The following is a 12,403-nucleotide window of genomic DNA, read 5'->3' as shown; positions in this document are numbered from 1 at the left end:
CCAAAAAAAAAGATAGAGGGTACGGCCAACACTTTAATCCCACACATTTTGCTTGCTTTATCGAAAGGTGTTTTTATATTTTTGCTTTGTCAAAAGATGACAAACAAAAACGCAAGAAATAAAGGTGTATTTGATTCTCCAAATCTCCACTCACACAAAAAAGCAGAACACAGAGGGTTGCACAAAAGTACAATGTTGCTGCTTTGCCTTCAAAGAACAAACACACACACACACATACATTCATTTGATTAGAGAGTTTCAACATATATATATATATATATATAATCCCCATTTGAGTGGACATAATTTTTTGGAGATAGTTTTCCTTCTATCACCTGGTGAAGGTTCACCATATTATTCTAAGTTTCACAAACTCGATAAGGTTTTGTATGTTTCCCAAAATATTAAAATCTTTCCCATTTTGTTTGAAGGTTTTTTCTAACTATGAAGAGACAAATTGGTTTTCACTCCCAACGTTGTATTTGTGTATGGTTTGGTGTCAGTTTTAGATTCAAACGGTTCAATATATAAAATACATCCCTACCTCTTCTCATCAATGTACCATTTACATGTGTCATCAAATATATGTTGTGTATTCTACCCATGTATCTTTCTTGAAAGTCACAGAGGTCATGCTGGAGTGTCTGAAGTATTTGTAGCTGTCTCCTTCTCTACATCCTAACCCATATCTCCATCATCATGATCAGAAAGATCCGTTGTTGTTTCATCAGAATCATAATTTGCCTCCTCTATTGATCGCTTATCTTGATGATGGAGTGACTGAGATCGCTAGTCTGACGTTTCATGTTGCATGGTGTCAATTGTCTATGCCCATGTGCACCAATACCACTACTCAACCCTACATCAACTCTAAACTTAAAAACTTTATTAAAAAAAAAAAGGCATACAAATTTAGTAGACAACACCTACATCAACTCTAAACTAAAAATCGACAGCTTACCTTAGCATGAATCATGGAATTAAATGAGAAAAATAAAAATTTTCTAGATGTTTTTGATATCTTGACCTTCTAGAGGAAAAATATCCTCTCTAATTCCCTAAAGTTTGATAGTACGATAGTACTAGATGAAGATATCAACACTTGTTAGACATCCAACGGTCCGAGTTCACTGACTATGTTGAACTCGAACTGTTAGATGTCGAAGGAAAGTTATCCGCTCCAATCCACTAAGCTTAGCGGTACGATAGTACTAGGTGGAGTCCTACTCCAAGTGTAACTCATGAATGAAATTCCTTAAACCGGCGTAATTATGAGTGAAATTTCCGGCAAACGACCAAACATCACCCTCATACCATCTTACTCTCCCTCCCACAGTGCTTCACCAAATGTCACTCATGCCCTTTTCAAAAAACAAAAAAAAGGGCAAAACAGAAATAAATTTAATTTTCCTCACTTACAAACAAATTCAAATAACTTGCTTACTAAGCTAAGGCAGCGTTGGTAATATCGAGTAAAAAATTAATGCAGCCGTTGGATACGACACGTGTTAGAAAACTACACTGAACGAATATTCCCCCCAAAACATTCGGATTTCAAGTGTACTCTCCCCTCTCCCCTCTCCCACCCTTCCTTCTTCTATAAATGCCCAGACCTGCTTTCCTTTCTCCTCTAAAAACAGTTTTAGTACGTTACACAGAAGAACCCAAACATTGGGAGATGAGCGAAGGATTGAAAAGAGTCTACAACGTTTGCGAAGAGATCGGTCAGGGAAGATTCGGTACCGTTTTCCGGTGCTTCTTTCCTGCAACCGGCGAGTCCTTCGCCTTGAAATCCATCGACAAACGTCTCCTCACCGACTCCGTTGATCGAGAATGCGTCGAGAAAGAATCCAAGATCATGCAACTTCTCAGAGGAAACCCTAACATTGTTGAAATCGTCGATGTTTACGAAGATGAAGCTTATCTTGACATCGTTATGGAGCTCTGCGATTCTTCCGACCTCTACGATCGTATCTCCAAGCGTACTTTCTCTGATGTCGAAGCTGCTACTATTATGTTGCCTTTAATGGAGGCAATCGCTCATTGTCACCGGAGAGGTGTTGCTCATCGTGACATTAAGCCTGATAACATACTCTTTGACAGTCGGAACCGGTTGAAGCTGGCTGATTTTGGATCTGCTGAGATCTTTCACGACGGATTACCTATGAGGGGGATCGTTGGGACGCCTTACTATGTTGCGCCTGAGGTGCTTTCTGGGAGGGATTACAGTGAGAAGGTGGACATTTGGAGTGCGGGTGTTATTTTGTACATAATCTTAGCCGGAATCCCGCCTTTTTATGGTGACTCTGCGGCTGAGATCTTTGAGGCCGTGCTTCGTGGCAATCTCCGCTTTCCGACTCGGATCTTTTACTCCGTTTCGCCGGCGGCGAAGGATCTTCTGCGGAAGATGCTTTCAAAGGACGTCTCCAAGAGATTCTCGGCCGAGCAAGTACTCGGTAAGTGTGATATTTCTTTTCACGTTCTTGAATCATCGTTCGAGTGCCATTGATTAGATTAGTATCTTGGAGAGAAATCCCTCTCTCTTGTTTGTAAATTTTCTATTCTGGAGCTTTATTTCCAAATTCAACAAATTGTGCCTAGTTTGTTTGATGTTTCCCCTTGGATCGACTCTGTTTTCGTTTAGATTTTTAAAAAGTAACTCTGTTCTTGCTTCGATTTTTTGATTTACTACTGATTTTCGTATTATTTTTGTTTTCTACTTGTTTGTCTTAGTTAGCATATTGTAGTTAGCTCTCTCTCTCTCTCGCGTTTGGACAAGAGTGACAGATCGAAATCGGTGCCGTACTAACTGACTCTTCCGTTACAGAAGTTGTAGTTTCCCATTTTAAGGTTTCTTTTTTCCTGATTCTGTATTTGTTTACCTTCTGTTAGATCGTTTCCTCGGTTGGTTGTGAGCGATTGGGTCGTTTTACATGTTTTTTTTTTTATTATTATTTTTCAGTTTCAATTACTAATTTATGTCTTTCTGTTTTAAAATTTCAGGGCATCCATGGATCACAAGCAGAGGAGAAGCTACTCGTTGATGGCTGATCTGAATTGAGACAGTAGAAGAAAGCAAATCACTAATACTACTACTACTACTTGAAGTATATAGGGGGTATTTTGGAGCTTGTACTTACGAAACCACTCTATTCTGTACTCCCTAGAGATGGGAGGGAACAGGGAAGAGATGGCGCTAGGTCTAAGAGAGCGGAAACTGTGGAACTGTGCAGCAGCCTTGACTTCTGGCATCTCTTTTTTTTCTTTTTGGCCATTTCTCCTTTGTGGGGGAGGAGGCGTTTTACTTGCGGATCGTAGTTGAGGAAGAAACTTTGATACTCTGTAGAGACGTATGTATAAATCACCCACCTACTCTCATATGGGTGACAAAGTTCGAGATTGTAGAGATATATGTATCTATGTGTGTATGAGAAGTTTGGTAATGAATCCACCCTTATATGAGGTGATAACAAGAGGATCTGAATCTACTCTCTCCCCCTCTGTTCTGTGCAACCTTTTCTTTTTTTCTTAGGATTCAGTGGAGAGAGTTGTGGATTTGTTTCTAAACCCCATTGTTTAAAGAAATCTGGAGTCTATATTGTTATCGGCCTCTCCTGATACTGATAGGAACTGGCCAATCTCATACCGATTCCTCAAACCATGTCCCTCCCTTACCTGCACCCTCACTTTCACCCTCTTGCAGCATCATTTCAGTAGCTTTCCTCTGCAATTCGCCCCACCATCACCATGGTTTTGAAAAGAAGGAATCAAGCAATATCAATTTCGATTCGAATTGGTTAGAATCGGCCGGTGAAGTACTAGAATCGGTGGCGATTCCAATCTGAATTGGTTGATTATTTGATCCGATTCCTGATTTTTAAATCCATGACCACCACCTATGCTTTTCATGGTTTTAGTGCACGGTATTGGAACAGATATCGGCAGCATGCAAAATCGATACGATACCGATACGGTATCAACCTGGATTGGTTGTATCGGATAAAATTACCCTTGTATTTCCTTAAAAAATGAGTTTTCTGACCATTTTACCCCTTGTTCGTACCATGCTACCGATATGGTATTGGTATCGGTGACTAGCAAAACAGGTACATATTGATACTTAGAATCATGATGTGTTGGGCCCAAGCGTACTCTGGGCCGTCGGATTATGCGCTACACATCATATCGTGCCATAAAGAACCCAAATTCCCTGACTTTTTTTTTTTTTTAATAGGTAGGAGGATGTAGGATGTGAACGAGGCGGCTTGAACTCAAGACCAATGGGCCTTTACGCACCACTAGCTACCAACAGGCGCTTGACCACCATATACCTTGATTGAATCGTTATTCTCTCTCGTTACTATACGGTGCAGTAATGCATTGTGCGACGACTGTAAAGGTCATGTGTATCATGTGGGGCCTGCTGTGCCACATTGCCTCTGCAGCGCCTCACAATGCAGTACTGCACCGTGAGGATAAAATGACAACACGTCAACACATGTTGATGTGTATTTGTTGATTCATTTTTGTGTTAATATCCGAAACCGATTGATTAGTCTTATAGTTATATCTAATCTTTCTCTTAGGCCTCATAGGATGTAAGACCATGCGTGGATATTGTCATAAACGTCATTGGGTCAAGAGCTTCAAGAAGAAGTCTTCATCACATGGACGTGTCTCTTAGTCTTCTTAGGATTATTTTTATTATATTTTTTGTATTTCTTTTTACAATCCTATTAAGCATGTTAGTTTAATAAGCCTAAATATCTAATTGTAGTTTAATTGTTATTTCTCTTTTGGATCTTTTGGTAAACCGGTCTCGGGTGGTCACGACCTTATAATTGAATATTTGTGACTTTTAGATCTTCTTAGAACTATGTTTAAAATTCATGTTATTTATTTAAATCACATTCATAATCTGGCCAAAGAGGCAAAAGGTTGCTTCACTGGCTCACCGATAGTATTCAGATGCATTTTACCCGAGAGCATTCGAGAACCGGATGCTTTACCGGCAGCAGCCGAAAGTCTTCCGATCGCTTGTGTGGTCCACCGGTTTGTTTAAAAATTACCATGTATTTTGTTTCTACACATCCCATGAGATGAGACAGATTTCACTCCATTGGTATAGATCTTATGGATTCATACAAAGATTAACAATAATACAGTTTATTTAGGTTGATGGTAGATACGAAGGTCACAGATTGAGAAGGGTAGTGCTTTGGTTGTAGGTGGTAGTCAGGGTAGAGACATCAAGTGAGAGACTGGAGGAGTTTGACAAGTATAAAGGTCACTCAAAATCTAAAAGTCGCAAAATAATATATTATTATTGCGAGAAAGGTCATATAAAGAAGAATTATTCAAAATGTAAGGAGAATAGAAAAAAGAGGAAGGACAGGGAGAATGAATGTAAATCATGCATTGCTGGTAGGGGTGTCAATCGGTCGTGCTCAATCAGGCCTAATCGGGCTTCACCAATCTCAAGCCCTGCACTTTGATCGCTCGTTTAGCTAATTGGGTCGGGCCTGGACGGGCTCGGGCTATAATCGGACTACTAGAATCGAGTTATGGTCTATTAATTCTAAACGGTCTTTAAACGGGTCTCAAACGGATCATTTATTAAATGGGTTCTGATAATTTCATGTTTAATGATATTTAATCTTGACCAACTGTATAAATTGGTTCCAATAATTTCATGGTTAATGGATGAAGAAACTCCTGTAGTGAATGCAGTCTTCTACTTGTCAAGTCACAAACTTAAGCATAGTTTCATCATGCTCTTAATGGTTTGCTCTAATCGAAACCCCAACCCTCGTCGAGAAAAGATTGAAACCGTAACAGTCTTTTTTTTTGTTTTTGAAAAGCAAGGAGAGAGTCTTGACAGATGAACTGTTCCTATGCTGTAGGGTTCTGCTAATTTGGCATTGAGAAATTTTCTCAAAGTAATGGAAACATAACACATGGGCTACCTTACCGGATCCGACTGCTCTCGAGGGAGCCCACTGCCCAGGGAGTGCCTAGGGGGGCATCCAACAGCACTGGCCGCTGGGTGGGTCGGGATGTGCGTTGGGTCCTAAGAGAAGAACCTGACACTCCCTTACCCGTGTCTGACAAAAAAAAGTTCTATCTATATTGAATTTAGCTTGTCTCCAGCTAAGGGTGTTAAACAATCCGGTTTCAGGTAAACGGTTCGGTTTGGTTCCGTATTGACTGGTTGAGGGTAGAAACCGTAACCAGACCATTTAACTAAACGATCTCATAATCAAAACTTGGACCATTTGGTAAACGGTTTCGGTTAAATGGTTCTATCCGGTCGGTTAGACGGTTCTATACACATTTACTATTCTATTTACTAATACTAGTTATTAATTAACTAAAAGTTATTATTTTTTTAATAGTTGCTACTTGCTAGGTTTTGACTTTTTGTTTATAATAAATAAATAAATAAAAAAGTTTGTTAAATTTTTAAACGGTTAGACGGTTTGGAAAATCGCTTTAAGTGGATTGCACGGTTTGAAACCGTTGGATTAATCGGTCTAAACCAAATCGAACCAATTAAATAAACAGTGTCATTTCTAAAACCATAACCAGACCATTTAACTAAACGGTCTACCGGTTTTCGTTTAAACGGTTCGGTTCGATTTCGATAAATGGTTTCGGTTTGATTTTGACACCCTTATCTCTAGGGAGCCCAACACGCTCAGGGTGCTGCCAGCTGTTGGGCTGTGCCGCACACATCCCTAGGCATGCACCAAGATGTATGCGGTATAGCTCAACCACTTGATGCCCCTGGGCGCGCCATGGGCACTGGGCTCCCTGGAGACGATCCTTATCCATCTATATTGGAGCAGTACCTGTTCCATTTCGTCTCTAATTATGTTTGTAGATATGGCATATATATTTTGGAGAAAAGTTCACTGGGGAGTGTATCGCCCACCCCTAGACATAGAGGGAGCGAAATGACCGTTCCATCTCCATGAAAGTGAAAATCCCATCCAAATGATGCCAATGAGTGCACTCTCATTGGTCCCCTGCCCCCTCCCACAAAGAACTCCGACCCCATTATTATTATATATAGTCTTCAATCTCTAAGATTGTTAAACGATTGCAAAGTATTAACTTAGCAATTTTGTATATTAATTTGAATGATCCCCAATGGAGATTATATATATTACAAGAGACGGATATAGAATCTTATTCAAAACTATATCATATGCGATATAGATTACAATTTACAACTAAAAGACTAAAGATAAGAGTCCTAAACTGATTCTTTTTTTTTGGTAGAATCCTAAACTGATTCTAATTGTGAAGAGAGAGAGAGATGAGTGATTAGGATCCGATAAGGATTCTATAATTATAAGATTATATAGGAATTTAAATGAGATTAAGAATTTAAGATTTGTTACCCATTGACACTCTACTTGGTTGAGAGAATAAATGGAATAAGAGAAGGACACGGAAACGTAGAATGGGAAAGAGAGAGAATTGAGTTATAAAAAAGGATTATCGAAAGAGAGAGTAATTTCTGAGTAGAAGAGATAGGAAGAAATCAATTATAGGGATTTGTTTTAATTTATTCCAGATTAGAATTTAAGAAATACTACAACCAATAAAAAGTTGGCATTTCAAAGTTTTTGAATTATAAAGACTAAAGAGGATAGCGAAGGAGAGAGAGAGAGAGAGAGAGAGAGAGAGAGAGAGAGACGTGGTTTATCTGCTTAAGGAAAAGAGATTCCTATACTATTAATGAGAATTTATTATCCAAACTCTCTCTCTCTCTCTCCTAGTGTAACTCCTTATCAACTACACAGCTAGACTTTACCCTTATCTTTTTCAATTTTACCTTACCAACTATTTAGTATAAATACATGCACACCCCTTTTGTTTTCTTTAACTTTTTCTTCGTTATCTTCCTCTATCAGTGAAGGAAAATAAACAATCATGGAGTGGTCAAGAAGAATTTTATTTTCTGTAATGTGTTTGGGTTTTGTAAGTTGTTTCTCTGCATTGGCTACAAACGTTTCTTATGATGGAAGAGCAATCAAAATTAATGGAGAAAGAAGGGTTTTCTTATCTGGTTCAATTCACTACCCACGTAGTACTGAAGAGGTGATTTTATTTTAATGGGTTTTCTTTTTCATTTCTTTGTAATTATTTTATTTTAATGGGTTTTCTTTATTTCAGATGTGGCCAGAATTGATTAGAAAAGCAAAAGAAGGTGGTCTTGATACCATTGAAACTTATGTCTTTTGGAACATTCATGAGCCTATTCGTCGCCAGGTTCTTTTTCTTCTAAAAAAATTTTTTTTTTTTTTTTTTAAATCAATTTTTTTCTTATTTATACTTTATTATATATTTCTATAATTTATTTATTTTTTCCTTTTTGTATATTCAGTATGATTTCACAGGCAACAAAGACATTATTCGATTCCTCAAAACTGTCCAAGATGCTGGACTCTACGCTGTTCTTCGGATTGGACCTTATGTTTGTGCTGAATGGAATTATGGGTATTTTTTTCTCACTTTTTTTTTATAATTATATTTATTTGGTATTTATTTATTAATTTCTTGATATATTATGTTTTTTTTTTATATTTTAGAGGATTTCCTGTTTGGTTGCATAACATGCCGGGAATTGAATTGAGGACAATGAATACTGTGTATACGGTAATTTCTTTTATTTTTTTATTTTTTATAATTATGCAATTCAAGTGTTCGAGGGTTCGAACACTTACAAAAGCAAGGGTAAGGCTGCGTACATTATGACCCTCCCCAGACCTTGCAGTGGCAAGAGCCTCATGCATTAAATACACCCTTTTTTTTTTAATGCAATTCAAAGATTAAACACTTAAATTGTTTTTTTTTTTTTTCCCTCTCTCTTTTAGAATGAGATGCAAAACTTCACCACCTTGATAGTGGATATGGTAAAGAAAGAAAAGCTCTTTGCATCACAAGGAGGACCAGTGATCATTGCTCAGGTTTGTTATAAATCTCTGTTTTTTTTTTTTTACCTTCTCAAATTCTTCCATTTTATATAATATTATTATTAGTTGTTAATATTATTTTTTTTAAATCTATTTATACATAACAGATTGAGAATGAATATGGTAACATGATCTCAAATTATGGAGATGCTGGAAAACAGTACCTTAATTGGTGTGCTAATATGGCTGAATCCCTTAATATTGGTGTCCCATGGATTATGTGTCAACAAAGTGATGCTCCTCCACCTATGGTAATTTCTTTTCTTTCTTTTTTTTGGTAAATTGGTAATTTCTTTTCTTATTTGTGTTTTTTTTTTTTAGCTTTTCTATTGCTTTATTTCATAAACTATTAAGTATTATTACTAACTATTTTGATTTTGATTTTTAAACAGATCAACACTTGTAATGGTTGGTACTGTGATGATTTCACTCCAACCAACCCTAATACTCCTAAGATGTGGACTGAGAATTGGACTGGCTGGTGAGTTTTCCATTCTCTTCTCTTTTCTTCTCCTTAGTCTGATAATTTGATATTTGTTTAATTAAATTATACATGAATGTGAATTCTGTTGGGGGTTTGATGTCTATATGGGTATTTCAGTAACTTTTTTGTATAGGGTTTTGCTATTAATTTGTAGTAAAGGTTTTTTTTTTTTCTCTGTAATCAATCAAGGTAGGCAACCTTTTCAAATCATGTAAATCCGTTTGTTCGATTGTATGATTGTTTATTTGCAATTTCCATTTTTTTCTGCATCGTTTTAGATTCTCGTTTTTCTCCAAATTCCAGGTTTAAGAATTGGGGAGGTAAAGACCCACACAGGACTGCTGAGGATCTCTCTTATTCAGTTGCAAGGTTCTTTCAAACAGGTGGTACTTTCCAAAATTACTATATGGTTAGTATTTTTTGCCACACTACTACTACTACTACTATTTCTTCTTCTTCTTCTTCTTCTTCTAATATTTCACTAATAATTTCTGCTAATTTTGTTAGTACCACGGCGGCACTAACTTCGGCAGGGTGGCTGGTGGTCCATATATCACCACCACTTATGATTATGATGCACCCCTTGATGAATTTGGTAATCAAATCAATCTTTTCTATATTTTCTTACTGAAAATATGATTTGTATTGTTCTATCTTTCATTAATTAGTTGAATTTAATTATAGGAAATCTGAATCAACCCAAATGGGGACATCTTAAGGAGCTACATCTTCTCCTTAAATCAATGGAGAAAGTTCTCACCTATGGAGATGTGAATACTATTGTCTTCGGAAATTCTGTCAATGTGAGTTTCTAACATAGATTTCCTTACTGTATTGTTTTAATTTTCTGAACTATGAAAACCTAACTTTAGAGGCTTTATATATTAATGCAGGCAACTGTGTACAACACAAGTGAAACATCTAGCTGCTTCATTGGCAATGCCAATCAGACCAGTGATGCCACTATTACTTTCCAAGGAACTCAATATACAATCCCTGCATGGTCTGTTAGTATCCTACCAGACTGCAAAAAGGAAGTCTATAACACTGCCAAGGTTAATGTTCAAACTTCCATAATGGTCAAGAAGCCAAATGGAGCAGAAGATGAACCCAGCAGCCTCAGCTGGGAATGGAGACCTGAAGATGTTAGGGATACTACCCTTCAAGGAAAGGGTACCTTTGCTGTCAACCAACTCTTGGAGCAAAAGCAGGCCACTAATGATGCTACTGATTACCTCTGGTACATGACCACTGTGAACATTGATAAACAAGATCCCATCTTTGGTCTTGACACAACCCTAAAAGTGAACACTACAGGCCATGTACTCCATGCCTTTGTCAATGGAAAGCATGTTGGATCTCAATGGGCTAAAATTGGAGGGTCTAATTTTGTGTTTGAGCAGAAGGTCAAGGTTAATTCTGGTAAGAATTTGATTGTATTGTTGAGTGCCACAGTTGGGTTGAAGAACTATGGTCCCTTCTTTGATACTGCGCCGACCGGAATTTTGGGAGCTGTTGAGTTGGTTGCAAAGATTCAGAACGATGAGACGATAATCAAGAACTTGTCATCATACAAGTGGACTTACAAGGTGGGTTTGAATGGAGAGGAGAGGCAGCTCTATGATGTCCAATCCCATAAGAAATGGTACACTGAGGATCTTCCAATCAACAGGATGATGACTTGGTACAAGGTTGTAAAAAAATAACTCTGTTTCTGTTCACTATCATCATTCAAACTTTGTTTTCTTGTCTGATTTTATTCTTTATTTTTTTTGTGTTAATGGGTGATATTTGCAGACTAGCTTCAAAGCTCCATTAGGAACAGAACCAGTTGTGGTGGACTTGCAAGGTTTGGGTAAGGGTCATGCTTGGGTGAATGGACAAAGCATTGGTAGATACTGGCCAAGCTTCCTTGCTGATGAAGATGGCTGCAGCATTGACTCTCAATGTGACTACCGTGGTCCCTATAGTGACAGCAAGTGTGTGACAAATTGTGGGAAACCTTCTCAAAGGTATTATCATGTACCACGCTCCTTCCTACATGATGATGAGAACACGTTGGTCTTGTTTGATGAAATTGGAGGGAACCCTTCATTTATAAATTTCAAAACCATCACTGTTGGGTCAGCTTGTGGGAATGTTCATGAAGGGAAGACATTGGAGCTGTCTTGCCAAGGTGGTAGAACCATCTCTGAGATAAGGTTTGCGAGCTTTGGTGATGCTCAAGGCACATGTGGAGCCTTTGAGAAAGGTACTTGTGAGGCATCAATTGCTTTGTCAGTCATCAAGCAAGCTTGTGTTGGGAAGGAGAGTTGTACCATTGATGCTTCAGAAGCAAATCTGGGCTCTAGCAACTGCGGCAGTGGTATCACCAAGAGACTTGCTGTGGAAGCCATCTGTTAATTAAGAAGTTCTCTATTTTTTTTCTTTTTCTCTTCCCTCTCCCAGAATTAATTTGAGATGTTTAATTTTCTCCTTTTTTTTTCTTTTTTTTTTAGTTTAAGGATTAAGGATTTTAGATTGCGAGAGGGAGAGAAATCAGTGCATAAGAAACAGAAAAGATTGTGTTTGGTAGGGCTCATCTTAATAGTATACGCAGCTCGAGCTGCTTTTAATTTAGTTTCAATTTGTTTATGATTTCAAGTGAGTTGGCTGATCATGTATTTGTTTTACCTATCTTCACCACCTAAAATAAGAAAAACTAAAGAAAAACTTAAAGCACTTCAAGAGGGGAAAAAATAAAGTAAACAAAGTATATACCAACCAAAGAATATTTTTATTAAATCAGAAAAATACTCTATACCACTCTCCACCTCACTATGTGCTTGGGTCGTATTTCCCCACATAGACAATGTATAGAAAACCCTGAAAACCCTAATTCCACGCGATTAAAATTTTACCCTTGTTTATGTAATGGACTTAAAACCCAACCCAA

General features: G+C 37.7%; 2 protein-coding genes across 2 annotated transcripts; both read left to right on the top strand.

Moving 5' to 3' along the window:
• The first annotated feature begins 1,663 nt into the window (after positions 1-1,663).
• Positions 1,664-3,075, top strand: LOC122641463 (phosphoenolpyruvate carboxylase kinase 1-like). The gene is made up of 2 exons (XM_043834702.1): positions 1,664-2,456; positions 3,004-3,075. The coding sequence occupies exons 1-2, from the start codon at positions 1,679-1,681 to the stop codon at positions 3,042-3,044; spliced, it is 819 nt and encodes a 272-aa protein (XP_043690637.1). The 5' UTR covers positions 1,664-1,678; the 3' UTR covers positions 3,045-3,075.
• Positions 3,076-7,925: 4,850 nt separating this feature from the next.
• LOC122641462 (beta-galactosidase 15) lies at positions 7,926-11,895 on the top strand. The gene is made up of 12 exons (XM_043834701.1): positions 7,926-8,109; positions 8,185-8,280; positions 8,396-8,508; positions 8,601-8,667; positions 8,886-8,978; positions 9,092-9,235; positions 9,377-9,465; positions 9,772-9,877; positions 9,976-10,063; positions 10,153-10,271; positions 10,362-11,159; positions 11,266-11,895. Exons 1-12 carry the CDS (start codon positions 7,942-7,944, stop codon positions 11,869-11,871), a joined length of 2,487 nt encoding a protein of 828 aa, XP_043690636.1. The 5' UTR covers positions 7,926-7,941; the 3' UTR covers positions 11,872-11,895.
• Positions 11,896-12,403: the final 508 nt, after the last annotated feature.

Source organism: Telopea speciosissima, chromosome 10 (genome assembly GCF_018873765.1).
Source record: "Telopea speciosissima isolate NSW1024214 ecotype Mountain lineage chromosome 10, Tspe_v1, whole genome shotgun sequence".
NCBI classification, from domain to species: Eukaryota; Viridiplantae; Streptophyta; class Magnoliopsida; order Proteales; family Proteaceae; genus Telopea; species Telopea speciosissima.
Note: the sequence above shows the minus strand (reverse complement) of the source record. Positions and strands in the feature narration are given on the sequence as shown.

Bases quoted from the DNA above. Each gene is read 5' to 3' on its own strand.
- LOC122641463 (XM_043834702.1), top strand. From the start codon at position 1,679: ATGAGCGAAGGATTGAAAAGAGTCTACAACGTTTGCGAAGAGATCGGT. The intron at 2,457-3,003 runs GTAAGTGTGATA...TTAAAATTTCAG, and splicing joins CTCGGCCGAGCAAGTACTCG to GGCATCCATGGATCACAAGC.
- LOC122641462 (XM_043834701.1), top strand. From the start codon at position 7,942: ATGGAGTGGTCAAGAAGAATTTTATTTTCTGTAATGTGTTTGGGTTTT. The intron at 9,236-9,376 runs GTAATTTCTTTT...ATTTTTAAACAG, and splicing joins GTGATGCTCCTCCACCTATG to ATCAACACTTGTAATGGTTG. The intron at 11,160-11,265 runs GTTGTAAAAAAA...TGATATTTGCAG, and splicing joins GGATGATGACTTGGTACAAG to ACTAGCTTCAAAGCTCCATT.